Source organism: Xiphophorus hellerii, chromosome 7 (genome assembly GCF_003331165.1).
Source record: "Xiphophorus hellerii strain 12219 chromosome 7, Xiphophorus_hellerii-4.1, whole genome shotgun sequence".
Classification (NCBI taxonomy): Eukaryota; Metazoa; Chordata; class Actinopteri; order Cyprinodontiformes; family Poeciliidae; genus Xiphophorus; species Xiphophorus hellerii.
In genome coordinates this window covers 8,737,070-8,758,851 of record NC_045678.1, presented here as the reverse complement: position 1 = coordinate 8,758,851, position 21,782 = coordinate 8,737,070, and the positions used below count along the sequence as shown (strand labels likewise).

General features: G+C 40.9%; 1 protein-coding gene and 2 non-coding genes across 3 annotated transcripts; 1 reads left to right on the top strand and 2 right to left on the bottom strand.

Annotated features, from left to right (window-relative positions):
* Positions 1-15,875: 15,875 nt before the first annotated feature.
* trnal-caa (transfer RNA leucine (anticodon CAA)) lies at positions 15,876-15,985 on the bottom strand. Its single transcript has 2 exons — positions 15,948-15,985; positions 15,876-15,921 (listed from the first exon to the last, which is right to left on the bottom strand). It is a non-coding gene; the product is annotated as a tRNA-Leu (tRNA).
* A 447-nt stretch (positions 15,986-16,432) lies between these two features.
* On the bottom strand, positions 16,433-16,542 carry trnal-caa (transfer RNA leucine (anticodon CAA)). Its single transcript has 2 exons — positions 16,505-16,542; positions 16,433-16,478 (listed from the first exon to the last, which is right to left on the bottom strand). It is a non-coding gene; the product is annotated as a tRNA-Leu (tRNA).
* Positions 16,543-16,747: 205 nt separating this feature from the next.
* dhrs12 (dehydrogenase/reductase (SDR family) member 12) lies at positions 16,748-21,578 on the top strand. The gene is made up of 10 exons (XM_032567514.1): positions 16,748-16,946; positions 17,614-17,747; positions 18,113-18,195; positions 18,717-18,809; positions 18,900-18,981; positions 19,130-19,191; positions 19,294-19,398; positions 20,033-20,123; positions 20,286-20,423; positions 21,221-21,578. The coding sequence occupies exons 1-10, from the start codon at positions 16,891-16,893 to the stop codon at positions 21,331-21,333; spliced, it is 957 nt and encodes a 318-aa protein (XP_032423405.1). The 5' UTR covers positions 16,748-16,890; the 3' UTR covers positions 21,334-21,578.
* Positions 21,579-21,782: the final 204 nt, after the last annotated feature.

Here is a 21,782-nt window from a genome sequence, read left to right as displayed (position 1 = left end):
GCGTTCTCGATCTTTCGGCCGCTGCGTTCAGCAGCTTCTTCCCCGCCGGGCCTTGAGCCCCGCTCGCAGCGGTGAGAATGAATCAGGCGGTTGGAGGAGTGCTACCATCGCCGGGCCCTTCGCTGCTTTTCCATGACAATGCAAGCAAATCCAGCTTACACTCATTGCTGTTTTCTCTTCGAATCTGTGTGTGCGTGTGTGAAAGAAAGCCTCCTTCTGTCCTCACTCTATAATGGCTTGATCTCTGTCCCGTTGAATATGGTAATCCACACGGTGGACTCCTTGCTCTCTCCCGTTGTCCACGAGACCCCTACGGCCCCACTCCACCCTTCCCTGCTAGCGGGGGCAATGCGGGGAGATCTTGGAAGCAGAGGCTTTGCAGTCCGGGACTTCTTTCTTTACCAAAGAGAAGAGGGAGAAGGCGAGGTGCGGGACGTAATCCTATTGACCATCCCTGTCCCATATGGCGAACGCGCCGGCCTCTCCAGCGGTACAGTTGCTGGAGTGGCGGGGACAGCTTGCCTCTCCAACCCGGACACATTTTACCTAAAGTTTGTCGTCACATGCTCTCATGTGGGATCACTGGTGTGGAAAAAAGCCTTTCAGTGTTTCTGCTGGTTTGTCAGAGAGACCGGAGTGCGATACCTTCAGATAGCGACACACTAGCGTGTATGTGTCCTACTCGGAAACACAAGCGATAAATAATTATTCGCCTTCTTACAAATGTCCACCTTTCTTTTGCTTTTACTTGTTTCAGGTCACCAAACAGTGTTTTATAAAAGACAAAGATAACAGGAGTAATGGGAAAAGCAGCAACTTTTGAATAATTATTTAATTTTTAAGGCACAAATTTGTCCAAACTGGTCATGTTTTCGACACCTGGGATGGACCAATTTTTTTGGAAATTCAGATTATACTTTGCTAAATGGTTTAGTGTCTGACTTTCAGGATCAACAAATCACTTAAATAGAAAGTGCCTTACAACATAAAGCAGGCTAAAACAAAGGCTACGAAGCCATTTCTTTGGAACTTGTGCAAACAAATGGCAAAAACATGAAATCCCACCAAGTATTTTTGTCTACGTTCTAGTGCAAATATCGTAGTACACTTGAAATGAGACAAAACTAACTTGCAAGTCACTTTTCAGCAAGATACATGAGATTAGTTTAAGTCAGTAATTTGTGAAGTTTGATTCAGAAAGTGAAAGTATCTATTGAAGATTTTTTTCACTTACAACATGGGAAAGAAATCTTCTTCTGTATATTTTGTATTTGATTTGAAAAGGTCATTTTTGGCTTTGTAACACTGAATTAATGTCATTTTCATGACCTGAAATATTTAAGGTAGACAGAAAAAAATAACAGAAGAAATTTGTATTTATAGCACTTTAAATGTTACACTTCACACACTCTTTTCATCATATACCTAATGGATTATATTGGGTATAAAATCCAAATTTAACTTAAAAGACATTTTGAGTGTTGAGATTGTAAATAATTACTTTAACAAATATTCAAATGAAATATTTTTTATATCGGGATTTATCTTCAGAAGCTGGTTTTGCTCATCTATTAAAATGACAGGCTGATTAAACATTGAATCCTAATTTGCTCGTAATTTGTTGAAGAGTAGTTCTTCTTTCCAGTCCAATCAATTCCAGTCAGCCATCTTTACATCATTGGGTTCATGCTTCCAGCTCCGCACTAAATTAAAACCTATAAAAACACTGCTTTTGCTATTGTTGTTATTTTGCAGGTCATCTTGTTTGCTATATCAGGAACATACATACAGGAGTGCGGCGGCGGACCAATATTGTGCATGTCTGTGTCGGTGTTGGCGGCGGGGGTCCGGCCTTGTGTCAGCAGCGGTCTGAACGTCTGTTGGGTTCTGCTGGAGGTGTGGGAGCCCGTAAGGGGCTTCTCCTTTCTTTTGTGCGAGAACCACTGTTACAATCTACGCGAGCCATTCAGCCGTAGCCATGTTGATTGGCATATGGTTGATCCACCTCCAATGTGTTCATGTAACCAGAAAATGCCGCCTTTCAGGGACCTGCATTCTCCATCAAGCAAGCGAGATTAAGATGTAATGTTGCTCTCTCCCTCCCCGACGGGTGGGGTCAGTGGAAGTGACGGGGACACCGGGGGGCAGATAAGGGCGCATGAGCTCCACAGAAGAGACGCCCTTGGGGCAAAGGAGGGCGAGTCTGCAGGCGATGTTGGACTCTCTCTCACACACACACACATACACAATTATGCTGCTTGCTTTGATTAGAGTAACTTGATCCCAATCAGTGTAAAGCGAGTAGGGCATTAAAAGATAGCAACTTTGAGACTGTGGCAACACGCCACCGGTGTCCAAAATTACAGCTGAGAAATTTCACAAACTCTTAAGTCTTTACTTCAAGCCCGGTTGTCATAGTTTTTGTTAATAATGAACAACAATCGACAGAACAACAGGACTCGTTAAAACAAAGTTTTCAAGAAAAACATCATCTGCAAACAACTCTAGCTACGCAGAGCAAACAGCTGTGGAAGCAATGAACTCAGATGACGTATCAGGGTGTGTTCACACCTGACGGTCCAGTAGACTCGGTTCAACTGGGTAAAAAATACGGCAGCATTTGTTACATTTTCAGCTGGTGTGGTTCGCTTTCACACTGCACTGTCAGTTGATCCAAACTAATTGAAATGACTTGTTCACCCCATTGCCTCCAAGAACACCTGAAGGAAAAGACGTGAAAGTGTCAAAAGACGTCATGAGCGCAGCTTCCTTCTTCCCCGAATGTAAACAGAAATGAAGCAGCCCCTGATTTTAGCGGTTGTAGGATTTCTCTTTTGTCTTTGGGACAAGACCATGATCCACTCACTAGCGTTAGACTTGCATGTTTGTTCCGGTTGTATTTACCCAGAATGCCCTGTGCTATAGTTGTCTACCAACATAATTTTCTTTATTATATATGAGGCTGAGGCCACCAACCCCTCCACTGATCCAGACCAGATTGTTTTCTAGTGCTATAATTTTACCCTGGAAAAACTAGGGTAACATTTCAGTGGTAAAAACTTAAATAACATAAATGGTTGTAACTTACAATATATCTCTTTGATTGTATCTTGTGCTGTTTTTGTCTCACAACACTTGTTAGAGAATCCTAAAAAATGAAGGTCCTGGCATCAGTCATAATAATGAACTTCTTAAGATGTAAAACTACTGTAACAACATTTACAGTAGGACATTTGAGGTAATATTTAAAGTGGCAATTTCATCTTTCTGGAGAACGAAATTTTTCCTGCTGCAAGTTAATGAAATGTAGTGTAAAACCGATGGATTTCCCTTTAACCAGAGCAACATGTAAATGACAATGAGATATGGTTTGTCACCATGAACGGAAAAAAAAAAAAGAATTCCACATCAAAGTTTGCTCCCAAATTCTAGCTTCTAGTTTGGCACAATCTGATCTCCCAGTTCCTGGATTTTTGACACAACCTTTCATTTTTATTATTTTTGATTTCCCACCGTTCAGGTTCCTAGATGGGGGTGCTCCGTGGGGGGGCTCCCACCGAAAGTGAAAAACCGTGCTGGTGTTACGAGAACAGCTTATCAGGAAGCCTCCTACTTCAACCTGCTGACTCCATTGTTGAACTCACATGCAGCTAAAACCACTTAAGCTGACATGCCCATACAGACTCCCAAACACACACCCGCACACACACACACACACACGCACAAAACTTGTCTCTGTCCTGTCAACTTAATTTGCCTCCAACAATGATGACGGACACGCCCTCTGCTAATGAGAACAAATCTCTTCCCTCCTCTGTTCTGTCTCTCAGTTTTTCTGGGTTTTTTTATTCATTCTCTCCATCTCCTCACCCCTTCCTACCTCCCAACTCCCCTGAGCTTTTGCTTCCTGCCTTTTGATATTGTAGCCATCTCACTCATGCCACCAATTAGTAGAATAATAGACCAGCAGGCTGCTGCCTGCTTGGACCTTAGCAGTACATGCTGCCAAAAGGCCACAGGGCAAATGTGAAGGCAAACGGTGATATAGAGTTGACAAGGCAGACATGAAGACAGAATTAAAACCAGAGAATTGTAACCCTCTTTTTTTTTTTAGCCAAATTAATAAGTTTACAATATATTTTTAGGGTTTGGTTCAGGCAAAAGGGTACATTTATTTTGCTGTTCTTAAATTCAGAGGTGGAATTGGCTCATTTGTGTATTTATTGGTTTAAAATCAAAGACAAACGTAAATCTTTTGCTCTTCTCCCTGTCTACCCTGAACCACCGACAAGCTGACCCATCCCAGTGGATCTTCAACAAGAACTAGTTCTAAATTAATTCAGCTATGTCAAGTCAAATTTACTTCTATAGCGCATTTCAGCACCCAGGCAGCTCAAAGTGCTTTACATCATAAAAACACGAGACACCAGTTATGAAACAAGCAATAAACATTCAGTTTTGCCAAATGCCATCATCAAAAACAACAAGCAAATACAGTACATATCAAATATGTTGATGAGTTTTCCATTTATTATGGTTCAAAAGTAACTCTAAACAGGTTGGGTCTTTAGCCTGGATTTAAAGGAACTCAGTGTTTCGGCTGGTTTGCAGTTTTCTGGAAGTTTGTTTCAGATTTGTGTTGCAGAGCAGACCTGATACAAGGACACCTGAGTGGGAGATCTTTAATGCATCATTAAGCCATTCAGTGATTTATAAACTAACACAAGTATTTTAAGGTCTTATCTCTGCGTTAAAGTGAATAATTTTCATCTCGTAGTTCACAACTTAAACAACTTCAAATAAGTTCACTGGGCCAACATGAACTATAGTTCTCATTTGAGGAGCAGGAAGTGTGCTTGTCAGGATTGACTAAAATAGGTCAAACCTCTAAAAAGCAAAATTGTGTAAGACAACTTTCACTTATATATTAAATACATACCAGTTTTTGGTACTTAGAAACATTTCTGCCTTTATATATACTTACTTCCTGAGTTTGATTCCCGGCCCGGGGTCTTTCTGCATGGAGTTTGCATGTTCTCCCTGTGCATGCGTGGGTTCTCTCCTGGTACTCCGGCTTCCTCCCACAGTCCAAAAACATGACTGTTAGGTTAATTGGTCTTTTCAAATTCTCCACAGGTGTGTGGGGGTGGGGGTGGGGTGGGGGGGGGGGGGGGGGGTGTATGGTTGTTTGTCCTGTCTGTCTCTGTGTTGCCCTGCGACAGACTGGTGACCTGTCCAGGGTTTATCCAGCCTCTCGCCCCGAATGTTAGCTGGAGATAGGCACCAGCACCCCTCCTGACCCCACTAAGGACCAGGGTGTTAGAAAATGGATGGATGGATGGATGGATGGATGGATGGATGGATGGATGGATGGATGGATGGATGGATGGATGGATGGATATACTTACTGCGTCGCTTCTGTTTCTATCACCGTTCACATTTTAAGCAATTGTGTTTAGTCGCCTCTAACAATAAAACTAACGGCGTATGGGTTTGGGTCTCGGGTCAGTTTGGTTGGGATTTCCATGTTTTGGGGTTGCTGTTATTAATATGACCCATATGCATCTCCTTTGGTTCCCATGACGTATTAACAGTGTAAATCTGTTCAATATAGGTTAATAACAAACTGTAGAGCTTAGTCAGACAAAACCGTCTAGAGGCCGGTCTCTGTCTCACTGAGATCTCGACGCTCTTGGGCACAAGCTTTGCTTTACATGTTGCTATTTTACATCAATTTCTCCCTTGTCATGTAAACTGGGCCCACTGATATCCAGAACATTTACGGTGAAATAACTGAGGGTCTTCTGAACCGTCAACAGTTTTAGTTTTAAACCAATTCATGTCGAGAACGTACATTTGTCGTTGTTTCCAACGGCAGCTAGCGCATCATTAAAAAGGAGGCCATTGTTGCTCATTAATTAATGAGCACTTTTTTTGTTCATGCTAAACTGGGATTAGCATATTCATAAGGGCAGACATCTTTCAGACAGCTTTGAGGGAATCTGGCAGGTCTGTTTTCTCACTGTGTTCTTGTTTGTGCCCATACATAACCCCGTTTGTTGACCGGAGTCCTACCCCATTAACTCCCATGATCCTGTACGTCTCTCTCTCTCTCTCTCTCACACACACACACACACACACCCACACACCCACACACACACACACCTGCACGCACACACCCCCACACTCCCACGCACGCACACACACAGTTTGAAACACGAGAGGTTGAGACAGAGGGAAACATGACACACACAGCCCCATTTTCACACTTGAGAGAGCACGCCTCATTGGATTACAGACTAAATATGTCCGGGTTACAAACTGATTACCATGTCGTATAACATCTTTATTTGCATACGCAATAAACAATGAGCGACTGCCGAAACAGGCTTACATTACCCATCTTCATCATTCCCACCAGACTAATAGTGTCAAATAAAGTCACGAGCCAAAACAGGAGTCGTTCCTTGAAAATGAATGTGGCAGAAGTTTTTGTTTATTTCCTTGATTAATGTATTTATGTCCTTGTATTTATATTTGTACCAGTTTTGACATTTAATACTACCTACATATATAAAATGTGGACTACTTTAGTCCAAGACCTAGTTAAAAATAATATCCTTGTGGACAAAGACCACAACCATTGAATGTATGTATACAATGACAATGTAAATGATGCGTTATAGTTGACATATTTAATGAAAGTGCTCCTGAGTTTTTTGATACTTGATACATCATAAAATAACAAGGTATGTTAGCATTTTGAGACACTGAAGCAGTTTCATACAACCTGTAATGTTTGACAACTTTTCAAAGAATAGCGGAATAAAAGGCAACAACTTTAACCGTGGAGACCTGCAGAAACTTGGAGTTCATTTTTATGACATTTAAAGCAAAGCAAAGCAGGACTGTATTACTATCCATCTCTAGTGAGATCAAGAAAGTAGTGCACGGTCTGCGCAGCTCAAATGTTAACTACCACTTGAATTAAAACGCATGCTGTTTCCACTTGATAGTGCCAAAAAAATAATATCTTGTCTCAATGACTCTATTTTTCATTCTTATTTATTTTTTTTTGCTCCTAATACAGTGTTTTTCTACAGAATGCTGCAATAATCTAACTAAAAACGGATGAAGATAAATACACTTTCAGACTTTTTGTATAACTTTTTAGGTTTTAGTTCTAAGCTTGAAGTTTGACTTGGTCTAAACGTAGACCGAAATCATGGTTGGGAGTACACACACTCTTGAATCCTAACTGAGCTCCACGCATCGCTTCAACCTTAAGATCAAGTGCATTCCTATTAGGAAAACACCATGAACTGAAATAACAGTGGACTCTTCTGGCTTTTATAAAACTGAAAGACATTGTTGCCTAAATGTGTGTTTTGTTTTGTTTTTAAGTTGCAGTAACTCTGTCTGCTATTATTATTCTTATTATTTAAGGTGTAATTTAAGGTACTAATTAGTGTTAATATGTTTTTGTCCAGGTAATGATGCCGAGTACTGACGGTCTGATGGGACAGCAAAAGGCCAAGTTTGAGTGACTTACTTTCCTATCCTCCCACTCTATCATCTGGCTGCCTTATTAGTAACGTCCATCTAACTTTCTCTGCCCTGTTATTCAAATCTCTGACCCCCACGCACGCCCAACTCCGTGTGTTTCTCTCAAACATGCACATGCCGCACACACAGGTACGCCGCAGCATGCAGGGAGACTGACACACTTCCCTCCTCACCACCAGCAATTTGTTGCCTGTGACGTCACATTTTGTGTGCTAAGGCCGTACTGGCACCGGGCTGCCGCTTCGTTAACTTTCCTCTTTAATGAGCGCTTTAATTGAGCCGTCTACCAGGCCACCTGTCGGCCCACAGCCTCATTACCATACTAATGGACTGGGATTGTTGCGGGTCTGACAGCCAGGGTTGTACGGCGCTAACAGGAGCTGAGGAGAGGGAGGGGACGCCGAGAAGGAGGCCAAAGAGGAGGGGAAGGAAGGGGGTGTGAAGGCCACGCTGCAGGAGAAAGACTTCCTAAAGAGAAATAAATCTGAAATCGGTTAAGGGCTTTTGAATGTATGCTGGGGGGAGGATGAGTTGCCCAAAAGTCCAAAGTTAGCAGCTTCTTAATAAAAACTGATTGTGAAATTTCCACAAGCTTTTCTCCAGGAAATTCGAAGTTTCCAATTCCAGTCTGATTATATTTTATCCATTTTTAAAGGAATTACTTTCGGGTGCATCTCAACTAATTGGAATATAATCAAAAACTTGATTTATTTCAGAATCACTGTCTCAACATTTGAGGGGTGAGGCCTACTCACCGATTATTTTTCAAACTCATTTCTTGTAGAAACCGCATAGATTTTCAAGCAAGATGCAGCCCTGCTCTTGTCCGCTTTCCTCACGTTTTAAGCACACAATTGTATTGTATGTTCTCATAGGAAGGTGCAGGGACCACCAGAAGCCCGGTGGAGGTTTAAAACTGTTGCACCGTGTTGCATTGCTGCTTGTTTGCTCGAGAAAGCGTTTTTCAAGTTTCTCCCACAAGAAACCATAGCATATGTTGACATTGACTAGCACTGAAATTACAAATCAGCGAAACTAAAACCTTCATCTCATCGCAAATGAGACAAATACGTACGATTTTATTGGCTTCATTTTACGACAGTCCAGGATTAATTACCAGTTATAGCCATCTGCAGCCATAGGGCCGACTTATTCCACCTGTCCTGCTTTTATAGGATTAAAAATGGGAAATAGCAACCAGGTGTCGAGAATATACACTTGATTAACTAGATGATCATTAGCAGATGTGACCCCCAATGTAAAAGCCTACGTTTTCACAGTCAGCTAGCCAAGTGATGGCCGAGTGGAGAAACATCAGGGATGACCTTAGTGAAGTAATTGCTGCTCCTCGTTAATCTGGGGAGGGTTAAGAGCTCATTTTCAAGCAATTTGAAGTCCATCAACCCAAAGTGAGAAGGATATTACTGACAAGGAAATATTCCTGGTTTTCCAAGATTACACATCAAAATAAAATAACTGTGTTTATCAGTCTCCTCCTATTAGTTTTTTGTTGATTAAGTCCTTCTACATCACAACGCTGCAACCGACTTCCTGTCCGCACTCCTGCACCACAGCGGATGAAATCATGGCAGCTTCTGAGAATACATTCACAAACTTTCCCTTTATTTTTATTTTTATGTTACTCAAGTCAAAATAAATTCCTTTCACCGCAAAGCAGAATCATCCCATTTGGTGATTTTCTGCTAGTTTACAACTTGTGACAAACTTAAGAGATTTTAAGTGATGGACACAAGAGAATAATTGTAAACAGGAAGGAAAATGACGCATGATTATTCAGTAAAAAATCAAAACATCACAAGTGTGGATTTGTATTCAGCCCTCGTTACAATCCAGTGCAATGAATTGCTTTTTAGAAGGTTCCTAACAAGAAGTAGAGTCCACCTGTTTAAAACTTAATCTCAGTAGAGGTACTGCTGTTCTGTGAAGGCCATAAACGTAGCTTGCCACGACCTGTCGGTATGAAACACGTTTATACAACGTGCAAACAACAGTATGCAACGTTTACATGTCAAATACACGTCAAAATGCCACGTCAATAACATGTAAAGTACATGTTAGCAGCATGTCAACGACTAAAACGTGTTGTTTGTGGCGAGGTGTTTCTCAATAAGCGATAAATAAATTAATCGTATGCTAAATTAACAAACAAACTCAATAATTTCCATTTGCATGACTTATTGTTTTTCTCTTTTCTCCCTTTCTATCAAAAACTGGATGATAAAAGTCTTCAGTCTGGCTCTTTGGTTTCAACTAGCAGTTCCTTTGAAGGACTTTTTTTTTTTTTTTTTTACAGAGACTTCATAATGCATTTAATTTGTTGTTTTATTTATTTTGGATATTTAAAATGTTTTCCAGTTCCAGTGTCAAATGTTCATTAGAATTTAAAGTTTGTCATTACCATAATATTACTTGAAATTGGTCTTAAAACAATGTTACCGTTTACCATGACAACTCCTGGGACAATTTACGGTCTGGCTAAATCTGTAATTGTGACAGGGCTGCAGCTTCTGTTAACACGTTCTTTAGTCGTCATTCACGCATTAATGATGTGTGACATTTTGATGTGTATTCCTCATGAAAACGGGACGTAGTTAATGCGCATGGTATGCACGTAAAACTTGAAACGTTCACACATATTTGACCCTTGGGGCGTTCCATATATATGAGGGACAGTACATGACAAAAGTTTCATAACAAACCAAAATGTTTTTTGGGTTTGTTTTTTTTTTTTCACTACATGAAGCAGATTATATACCATTCCTATTTTAAACCATGGCAGCGGTTGAATAATTTCCCCTCATTGGGGAAAAGTGATGCTTAATGCCGCTAAAGACAGTAAAACCTTCGTTAGAAGGTTCCAGAACATGTGGACTCGAGCAGAGGTTAATCTCCCAGTAAAAGTCCAGACCCGAATCCAATTGATGGCAAGTCTGAAACATTGATGTCCACAAATACTCTCAATGAAATTTGACTGAAGTTGCCAAGAAAATGGCAATAATCTAAGCGTGGGGTGGTTTTGAGGGAGAGCAGATCACATACATTTGCACACTAGACTTTTCAAAGGCTCGTTGTTTTAAAAACGAAATTGAAAAACTTGCATTCTTCAAAAAAAATCTAAAAAAAATAAATAGATACCCTGCCACAATGAAATTAAATGGACGTTTATGGTTCCAACGTTGTATTACGCAAATAAAGGTTTGCGGGTTACGAATATGTTTTCAAGACGCGCTATCTTCTCGCCAGTGTAAAAACACCAAAAGCTGCTGAGCACAGAGAAAACGCAGAGGACAACCTCCCTTTCTGTGTGGGATGTTGCTCACTGTGTTGATGAACGCTAATGTGACAGGAGAAAGCTGGCACGAGGTGATCTCTGCACAATGGCGGAAAGGGCACCACACTGGGCCTGTTATTTTGCTCTTTTCCAGGCTCGCACGGCACAGACAACTTAGCTGAGTGAAAGTCAGCTCAGACAGACGCCGCGTCGGGTCTTCTGCAAAGTGAAAGACTTGTTCAAGTCAAAATTAGTTTTTAATGTGTCTCCCGAGTCCCTGCTAGGAAAACATGAGGCGGAACCCACGGGTTCGACGGCAAACGGTGTCGGTTTTAGAATGCCAAACTGGGACGATATAAGCTCACGCTGTCGCCGGTCTTGAGCCTACCGACTGGTGTCCAACATTTCGTTTGTTCCGCTGTCTAATTATCCAGCTTAATTTGTTTTGACTTAGGGATGCCAGGGGCTCTCTTCCTAGCAGCGTGACAGCATTAAAAACCACAAAAGTGCCAGAGAAGCCGAAGAAACCCAAAGAAGAAAGGAGGCCAAGCGCGGTGATTACGAGTGAAAAGGTGGCCGTGGGGATGATGGACAGACTGAGAAGAGAGGTGGGGGAACGACCATGGTCGGGCCAGCAATACGCATTCAAGGATCCGGTGAATGCAGCTCCGACTCCACACAACCACATGCTAATGACGGCTACCACTTAATGTGTCAAATTCACAATTCCCTTCCTTCTCTCCTTTTTTCTTTCTCCTCCCCGGGGCTAATTGCCCCGTCTCCTCCTCTTTTTTTTTTTTTTTTTTTTGACAGAGCGGCTGTTGGGCTGAATTAAAGCCCATATTGTGCCGTGTGTGTCCAACCTGCAACTCCCAAAGCGGGAGCACATGCAAACACACGCACACACAAAGCGCCGAACAATCAGCTGGACCACCTTATACACGTTACTTTTGCGCAGAGTAACGACCATTGGAAAATAGGCTGTTTTAAAGGTTTAAGATCACCTTGAAGCATACACATACTTTGAAACACCAAAGTACTTTCACTGCCGGTAAGTGAAAGTACTTTGGTGACTCGTCGTGTGCATGAATGTCCTATTAATTTATGCACACGATGCATGAAACTTTCTTTCATAAGAGTAGCTGTCTGTTACAAATCTCTTTGGATATTTGACCACTTGTCTTGACAGGATTGATAAGAGTTCATTTTATTTGGTTGTTTCCCAACTTTGGATATGGAAAGCTCAACAGAGTTGAGGTCAAAGCTTTGGGAAATGTCTTTCTGTATGCTTAGCGTTAAATGTATCCAAGAATCAGCCAAATACAGATGACCATTTCTCCATGAATAGTTGAAATCTTCAATTACAGTGACCCTCTAAAACGCCTCTAGCTGCCTAATTTAATGGTTCCTACACCAACTACACCTCAAAATGCATTAATATGCACACTACTGGCACTACCGCCTTGGCACTAACATCCATAGTCTTCCTTGTCTTCACTCTTGAGGGCACAGCCAGTCCTTGCCAAAGAAAATGAAGGCGCTCCTGAACTGGCTGCTTTGCAAATCCCAGCCAATAACATGTCAAGCAGAATCGTGCCAAAGTATTCCAGCTTCACAAACTGCATTTTCTTTTAAATATTTTAGACTCCCTCTTCAAATTTTATTTGGTTAAATTCAACTGTACATTACAATAAATATACATTCTGCAGATCTATTCTACTCGTTTGTTGGGGTTTTTTCTGACATACTGCGTCTGGTGCAGCAGGTGTGTGTGGTCCTTGTGGTCCGGGTCTGTTCCCCTTCTTGAGTGGATGTGGGTGCGTGTGAAACCAGCATGGAGCTCATGCTGCCTGCATGCCTTTCTCTTTCTTCAGCGTGCTCTTGACTCGACGTTGCCAGAGGGCCCTAATCCTCTGATCAGCATGCCAGGAGAGCACGGAGGGGCCTTACCGGACCTCGGAGGGCAGGGCCCGAGGTGGCGCCCGGCTCCAGCCGCTCTGCCAGATTGTTTCGCAGCCACTTGTTGAGGGGCAGTGTGGTCTCAGCTCATTGTGGGGAGAAGGCACACCCCTCCACCTGCAGCTACTCCTTATCCCTCCTTTCTTTACTTCTTCTTCAACTAAAATTACTATTGTAGGGAGAAAATTAGCAGGGGGAGGACATTTTTAAACAAAAATGGTGTTTTATTAGTAAATAACAGTAAAAATAATATGCCGAAACGCAACATTTATTGTCATATGAGGGCATGAAATAGCCTAAGTTCCACTTTGCCTAGTTTGACGTGTCAGGTTCAAGACTCCAGACAAAGGCAGGGGTGAATAGAGTGACTTGAGAGACTAGGGGGATTGAGGAGAGATCCTTGGCACACAAACAATTAGCACTCGTCCCTCATAGCCTGCCGTGGCTCTAAATCCCCACGTTTGTCCGGACAAATTGACCGGACCCCGGGTCTTGTTTGTCTAACTCCACTGGTCTGCTGGGGTTGGCTGGATGGTTTGTGCCTTTCAGCCAGCAGAGCTTATGGGAACAGAGCAAATACCATGATCTGACACGAACAAGACTCACAGGACTTTGTAATGCAAACTAGCATAAATTAGACCGAAGCTTCATCAAGTGACTTCCTGTTAGCTGGACACTGGTTTGACTTTGATTTCCAAGAAAGTGACAGTGTTACGGGACTACCACCAACTTTGATTCACTACAATGTTCTTAGCTATATTTTGACTCTCTTGAGGCAGTCCTACAGTAAATCAACAGTCTCCTAATGGGCAGTTCTTCAACTCTCAAGGGACCTTTAGACCCTTTACGTGCATTTCAACGTTTAACTTTTTGATTTTCCAATATCTTGATCACTTTTCCTATAGTAATCTAAAGGCTAATTTTATGAAACTTGCTCTGGCTTGTTTGTACTTTAATCTTAAAATGTCACATACCTTCTACATTGTTTACCCTCAGCACCAGCTTAGTTCCATTGAATCCCATTACAACCACATGTGCTAGATATGTTGTAATCCTTACGTCACACCTAAAAACACTTTAGGTGCGATGACCCCCTCTATAATACAAGGGGCAGCAATGATACGTCACATATTGTTTCAAAGGAGGCCGTACTTCCTGAAAAATGCATGGCAGTGGAAAAGCTGAACACCTAAAAAAAACGGATAACGCTGACCAAACACACGCTATGTTATGACATATAAATTAAGAAAATCTTAAATTATTTTTAAGTCTTTCATAACCTATGGAAATTGTTAGGTCCTTACTAGGCAATTGCGTTCTTCAATGGTAAGACATAATTGTCTATCAAGGGAACAAAAATTCCTGTCGACACCATATGTTCTGGTTATTATTTCTGTAATGGTAGGAAGAATACATGAGATTTACGATTTTGATGCATTCTTATCTAAACATACATATATATGTTTTTTTTAAGTAAATTAAAACCTCCCAAACTACATTTAACTTATTCTGCATCCTTATTTTTCTATTTCAAAATAGCATTTAGCAATGCAAATAAGACATAAAAGAACTCTCCTAATCATTTTAATATCTAATACTACGTACTACTCTCCCCTTATGTGTGTGTGTGTGCCTTTCTATCGGTGCTTATAGAAGGCTGCCATCTAGCGGATATTTGGGGGTATTTACAGCAATTTTCTGTGGACAAAATCACATTTATTAGTCCTCCACACTGACTAGTGAAATCATAAGCAAACCAACTAAAGGATCTTTGGTTGATAAAGCATTCCATACAGCCGTGATGGCAGCAATCTGATAAATTAAAGGACTAACCCCAAGGCATTTATTTCGGCCCTGTTGTTGACTTTACACATTTAGCGACGCATTCTCTCCTTAAACCAGCAGAGGGAGCTGTTGTCTATCAGTTAGATTATGTGAATATTGAGTTGGGACAGTAAAAATAATGAACATGGCCTTCAGTAATTGCTGATGCATTATCATTACTTGGAGGGAGTCTCGATCACACTATTAGTTATTTCATTAGGCATTCTAATTTTACATTTATAATATATTACTTGATCTATATGATTTGTGAAATTATTATTATTTGTCAGTCCAATTTGACTTTGTAAAATTTGTGTTTAAGATACAACTTTAAATGTCAGGAACAAAACCTCCAGTGGTTGATTGCGATGTAATCCACTAAGGATAGAATTAGGAAAGAGAAACTCTGTAATGATCGTTTACAACAATACTGACTCCTAGTGGCTGACTGCAGATCCACTAGGGTTTCTGGTCTACTGCTCCTAATTCTAATACGTGTCTGTTTTAAAATTTATCAGTGATTGGGGAAAATTAAAAAGATAAACGTTGCTTTCTAGAACTAATAAAGTTTGTTAAAGATCGACTTTGGTTTCCTTCTTCCTGTAGAGTTTAGGAGAAATATAGTTAGGGTTTTGGCAAAATAAAGGATTTAGAGAACTAAGAAAAGTTTGCTATCCGTGAAGCTGGGGAATTAGGGGAATTAGATCCCAAAGAGCCTTATTCCGGCTAGAATATCTATATCAATGTGTTTTTGTTACAAAATAGGTTCTGTGAAATTGTGACATTTAAGGTAAAGTTTGATCATTCACTTAATTATTTTTTAAATAAATACATTTTAACTGGTGTTTTAGTAAAGCTACGTCTCTCCTTGCTTTTTATACAAACCCAATACTGCAAACTATTTGTATAAGTTAGTCAATTTAACAGAGAGGACAACTCAACTTGATTTTATCTTAATATTATAATTTTTCTACCAGGTTATTCATACATTTACTGTACTTTTAAATCATGACTAATATTTTTGTGACATTTTTCTTGCTTTTTATGCGATGTTTGCTATCGTGTGGTTGTATTTGAATTAGATAATATTTGACAACGTTTGTTGAGTAAATGAACTGATGTTTATTTTCTCTTTTATCTACACTATCCCTAAGAACGACTTGGTTTAATTACGACGATCTGAAACACGAATCAAAAGGAAAGTTAAGTTCTTGCCGTGACCAAAAAAAGTTGCTGTCAGAAGTGGGATTCGAACCCACGCCTCCAATCGGAGACCAGAAGTCCCGCTTCACAGGAAGGATTTCACCTTGAGTCTGGCGCCTTAGACCGCTCGGCCATCCTGACAACTCCGCCTCCTCTCACAGTAAAGTGCAAATTACCCTCTTTACCGTCAGCATTTGTGAAAACTTTTTTTGTTGTTGTTGTACACATAGTGCGAAGTAACAATGTATTACGTGGTTCCATCCGGGGACCTCATGTAAACTTATTTAGAGCTTCCTTCAGTATTTCTGCGGTGAGAATGAAAGCTGAATATCGCAGCAATCAGCGGGCGAGGGGCATTAAGTGAAGCGCCATATTATATTTCCGTACACCTTGTGTTAGATTATCAATATTGAAATTACAAAAAAAAAACACGGCTGAACACATTTGATGATTAAGTAATGATTTCATGTAAAATGTTTTCACAGAAAACACTTTTCCAAATACAAGTCACATCACTCGAGTCTTATCATTTTAAATTAAATAGACTACTTTTCTCAATTGAGAAAAGGTTTGGGCTTTAAAAGGTATTGTCAGAAGTGGGATTCGAACCCACGCCTCCATTCGGAGACCAGAATACCCGATTCACAGGAAGGTTTTACCCTTGAGTCTGGCGCCTTAGACCACTCGGCCATCCTGACAACTGTATGGATCCCGACGAAACTACATGTCTAAGTACTAGAGAGCGGCGTCGTGTGGTATTAATTATTGTTTTTTTTTTTTGTCTTTATTTTTTGGGGGTGATATTTCTGGAAACACTAAATCCTTTCATTTTACAAGGAAATCTGGAGTCATAAAACCGAAAGATCCACTAGGTGTGCTACAGAAACGTATTACAAAACGCACTTCCGGTTGAAAAACACGTGACTCCCAGCCAACCCACGTTTCAGTCATTCTTATGAAACGAAAAACAGTTAAATATACCCTCTTATGGATAACTCTCTTCAGTCTATACGGCCAATTCAAGCAGCTGCTGCGTAAATGAGGACATGTCTATTTACAGGAATGCCGTCTGGTTCGTGAAAGGACTGCAGGAGTACACAAAGTAAGTGCAGTGCGCGTTACGTTAGCTAGTGAACCCTAGTTTTGTAGTTTTTAAGGTTTGCCTAACATTTACCACTCGGTTCTTCCGTAATTGTAACAACTTTAAAACATTTTCCGAGGTTAAACAACGTGTCGCTGTTAGCGATGATTGATTCAGTGGTCATCCAGTTACACAAGATGTTATACGGCGAAGGGGCGCGGCTGTTACACCTTCAATGCAATAATAATAATAACAATAATAATGGCATATGGTAAAAAAAAAAAGTGCATTGTTTTCATAAGTAGCTATGCTTATTCTCAGTCAGGAATGAGCAAAACACTAAACGGCAAAAAGAAGAAAAAACATAATTTGATTTTGTTTTACCTCTGAATATTACCAGCACCTGCATGAATGTACACAGATAAAATGCATTCGCATTAGGAGTTACTGTGAGTGGACTGTAGTAAATTATCAGCACCAAAAGGCTCCTTTAGAAGTTGGTGGATGGTAATACATGGAATGATGAAGGGAAAAATAATTAGCGCCCTCTAACGTTCATTGTTGGCAGCAGAAGGAAAACTCAGCTCGAAAGACAGAAAATACTTGAGATGCTCCTGGGCGTCACATGACTTCTTTCTAGAAGTCAACATTACTGACCGTGGTATTCTCTTATTATTATTTTTAACAGGAGCGGCTATGAAGCTGCAGCGAAGCATTTCTCTCCGGCCGACCTGGATGCAAACCTGAGCGACAGGTGCTTTATGGTCACAGGCGCCAACAGCGGGATAGGGAAAGCAACAGCACAGGAAATTGCCAAAAGAGGTGAGCGTTTTATCGGGTTTGTCTTCCCCCCTCTGTGGATGCTCCACAACTAAGCGCAAATCGATTAAAAAAAACAAAACAAAGCAGTTTGGTGTGGAAATTATTACTGTAAAAATGAGACTCGAATGCAGCGGCTGCTGTACTGTTCACACAGTGTGACGTCACCTCTGTTCCCTAGACTGGAAACAGAATCATTTGAAAGTTTCTGTTTATAGTTATCAAGGGGGGAAAAAAATAGCAGCAACACGCATCTCTTGCTTGCATGTATAAGTTACAATTCTTTTGGGTTAAATAAGTACATTTCGCATAAAAATCTTTGTTATAATCAAGGTCTTGTCCGAGTAATCCACTGATTGATCCTGCAGGAGGAACTGTTCACATGGTTTGTCGAAACAAGGAAAGAGCAGAGACGGCCAAAGGAGAGATTGTGGCACAGAGCAAAAATGAGGTAATTTTAGCGTCTTTTTCTCGACTGTAAACGTAAATCCCTACAGCTCCGTAAGCCCGACATCGTTAGAAAAACAAAAAAAACGCCCAGATGCAAGCCGGTCCACACCTATCTGTTAATTTGTAACTTCGAAATGTTTTCCCATCAGAGCACCTCTGGACCCAGCTGTATGGGCCCATATGCATTCCCATATATAGACCTTGCTCTGTGGCTCTATAAAATCTTGTCACCCAATAGGAGAAAAGGTCGTCGCTGGCAACAATACAGAAGCCTGGGTGGAAATGTGTTGAGGAGGAAATCTTTTATTGGTACAGAGAGAAATGTGGGAAAAATACTTAACTATGCCCCCGCAGATCTGGGAACTGATTTTATTGACTGATTCCAGCTCAGTGACAAAATGCAAAAAAGAAGCAAAAAATACTAATCTAACAATGAACTGTTGTAAAAATAAGTCACACATAATATTATATCTGAAGGAGGTGAAGACATAAAAAAAACAATTGCTTCCCTTCTCTTTGAAGAACGTTCACGTCCACATCGTGGACATGTCGAGTGCGAGGCAGGTGTGGGAGTTTGCGCAGAGCTTCTCTCAAAACAACAGGCTGCACGTGCTGGTAGGTGTTTGCAGATTTATGCGACCTTCTGCCCTGTCAAGTCGCTCCCGTCGTTTTATCGTCCCTTTCTCCTTACGGTCTTTGTCTTAGATCAATAACGCAGGCTGCATGGTCAACCAGAGGGAGCTAACGGAGGAGGGCTTGGAAAAGAACTTTGCCACAAACACGCTCGGTGAGTAAATGAAGCCCTTCTTCCTTTTAAGTAAATCCTTAAAGTCACAGAACAAAGGAAGATGTTAGAAAATGTGTAAATTCTTCAACAATATGTTGTTGCAACTATTAAAAGCAACCTTTTCCTTTCTTTTTATCTTTACGCCCAGGTACCTACATCCTCACCACTGCACTGATTCCCGCGCTGAAGAAGGCGGAAGACCCGAGAGTGGTGGGTTCAGTCCCGATAAGACAAACGCGTGATTCACAAACCGATTGGGCCGGATCAGAATGGGCGACGTTTTTAAACAATGGCTGCTGTGTCTGTCCTCAGGTCACTGTGTCATCGGGCGGCATGCTCACTCAGAAGCTCAACGTGGACGACCTCCAGTTTGAGAAGGGCACGTTCGACGGCACCATGGCGTACGCTCAGAGTAAGGTAAAACTGTCTGCACCGATTTCTATAAAAGTAACCCAAGGTGCACTTAAAAAGTCTGAAATTTGTGTATCCAAAATTAAGGCCTGAAAATGTCTTTAAAACCAACAGACAAAAAATGTCATTTGGACTTTTTTGGTCGTGAAATTTTTGTCGTGACAGGACATTTTAGTCTTGTATGTTTGTTTTTTTTCTTTTATTTATTATTATTCTCGCCTGACTGTTCTGTCTGGATAAAATTTGAAAGCAGGCATTCTTTGATTCCAGGCTGTTGAGGTTACAGCTAACTAGCTGCTGATATACCCTTGCTAGCTGGCAAGCTAGCTTTTTTGTCTCTAATTTTGTTACAAGTATATTTATCTTCATTTGACTGGACGGCCTTTGTTCCCGCCACTAGCTCACTTCTGTTGAGAACCCATACAAGGCTAAGGACCATTCTGCTAACAAAGAAAAATTAGAAATTACTCTTCATATATACAGCAGGATCCCCAAACTGTCCCCTATACATATAGTTTTGGTCTTAAATTTTATTCAAGGTCTCATTAAAAAGGTCTTAAAACCTCTTGATTTGACTTGCTAAAACTTGCTGATACCCTGAAGCAACACTCACACGTTAGTGCTTCTTACTGTGTTTCAGAGACAACAGGTGATCCTCACAGAGAGGTGGGCTTCTCAGCACAAAGAGATCCACTTCTCCTCAATGCACCCCGGCTGGGCTGACACGCCGGGTAAAGCGCTTCCACTCCGTCTTTATCGCCACTCAAATCCTTTAGACTGCTTTGTGTTTAGCTTGTCTTCACCAGAGGAATTTCACAAATAGATTCTTGTCAATCAACAAGAAAACATTTTCCACAGTCTGCTTTGTGACGGATTTGTGTTTCCTCGTGTAGCCGTGCAGTCCTCCATGCCTTCGTTTCACGCCAAGATGCAGTCCAAGCTGAGGACGGAGGCCATGGGGGCAGACACGGTGGTGTGGCTCGCCGTATCGCCTGCCGCCGTCAAGCTGCCAAGCGGGCAGTTCTTTCAAGGTGAGAAGTCCCTCGTATTTCCAAATCAGTTGTGGTCGATTTCTGAGTGTGAATCCTTGCTTCTGTAGATCTGATTAGACTTTTGAAATGATCTGTAGAAGGGTGCCCAAGCATCCTTAAAAAGTCTTAAATTCAAGGTCTTAAAATGACTTGAATTCATGAAAAAATGTACATTGGACTTTAATATGTTTACAACAGGTCTTAAATGTTGTTGTGGCAGGACTATTTAATCTCATATATTCGATGTTGTTTATTTTTCTGTCAGGCAAACATTTGAGTCAGACGCAGACATTTTCATTCCCTTCTGTGACTTGAGGCGGTTGAGGCTACCGCTAACTTGCTAGCTAGCTTCTTTGCGTCTATCACGGGAAAATGTAAATTTAACAGACATTCGTCTTTGCCGTTGGCTCACTACTGGTGCAAACCCATATGATGATACATGCATTCTGTTCAAAAAAGCTTGGATCTTCTACTACATAAAATAAGGAATTTTCTTTTGATAAGTCTTAAACTTCATCCAAGTGGCACGAAGAAAAAAAAATTATGAAAGCTAGAAGTAGACATGCATTAAAAGTCATGTTTTAGTCTAGTAAAATATGGCAATGGAAATTTATTTTAGGATTAAATTCTACTTTTTAAACAAGATTAGCCAAAATTGAGGGTGAAGTAAGGATTTAAATGTACAGCATTCCTCTTCATAACATTAGTGGGAACCGTCTCTGTGCATTGTGGATCTTGTAATCCTCTTCCTGACGGTGACACATTCTTGTGACTCTGCATCTCTTCTGCTCCTTCAGATCGTAAGCCGGTGGCGACCCACCTCCCCCTGGCCTCGTCCCGCTCCTCTCCGCAGGAGGAGGAGAAACTCCTGGCAGCGCTGGAGGAGTTTGCCCAAAAGTTCCAACCTTAGTATCTGGAAAACCGGCTGCTTATTAAGATAAAAGCACTCTGATGACACTATATAAACGTTTACAAAAGCCTTTCAAACTAATGAAATATGTTTGACTGAAATAACAAGAGTCAAGCTTTGAAATGCTTTACTGAGGTTAGATCTAAAAATGTTTGTGAAGAATTACTTTTTTTTGTAGTTTTTCAATGCTTTTTCACATGGAAGTTTTAAATAAAGTGCAGTTAATATGCTGTATGCACACATAATCGTGTTTTAAATGATTTTTGCTAAATGTATTACTTCAATTAAAGTGATTCATTTTGTGTATCTATATATTTTTTACTACAGTGAAAGACCACATACTTGGCAGTTAATGACAAAACTTTCACAAGAACTGGAAAACACAAAATAAGTCACGAAAAGAGCTTGATAGGGCTGTTTCCCAATATATTACTGAAAGTTGAGTGGAA

Coding starts and splice junctions, on each gene's coding strand:
- dhrs12 (XM_032567514.1), top strand. CDS start 16,891: ATGTCTATTTACAGGAATGCCGTCTGGTTCGTGAAAGGACTGCAGGAG. Junction 19,192..19,293: donor AGGCGGAAGACCCGAGAGTG/GTGGGTTCAGTC, acceptor GTCTGTCCTCAG/GTCACTGTGTCATCGGGCGG. Junction 19,399..20,032: donor TGGCGTACGCTCAGAGTAAG/GTAAAACTGTCT, acceptor ACTGTGTTTCAG/AGACAACAGGTGATCCTCAC.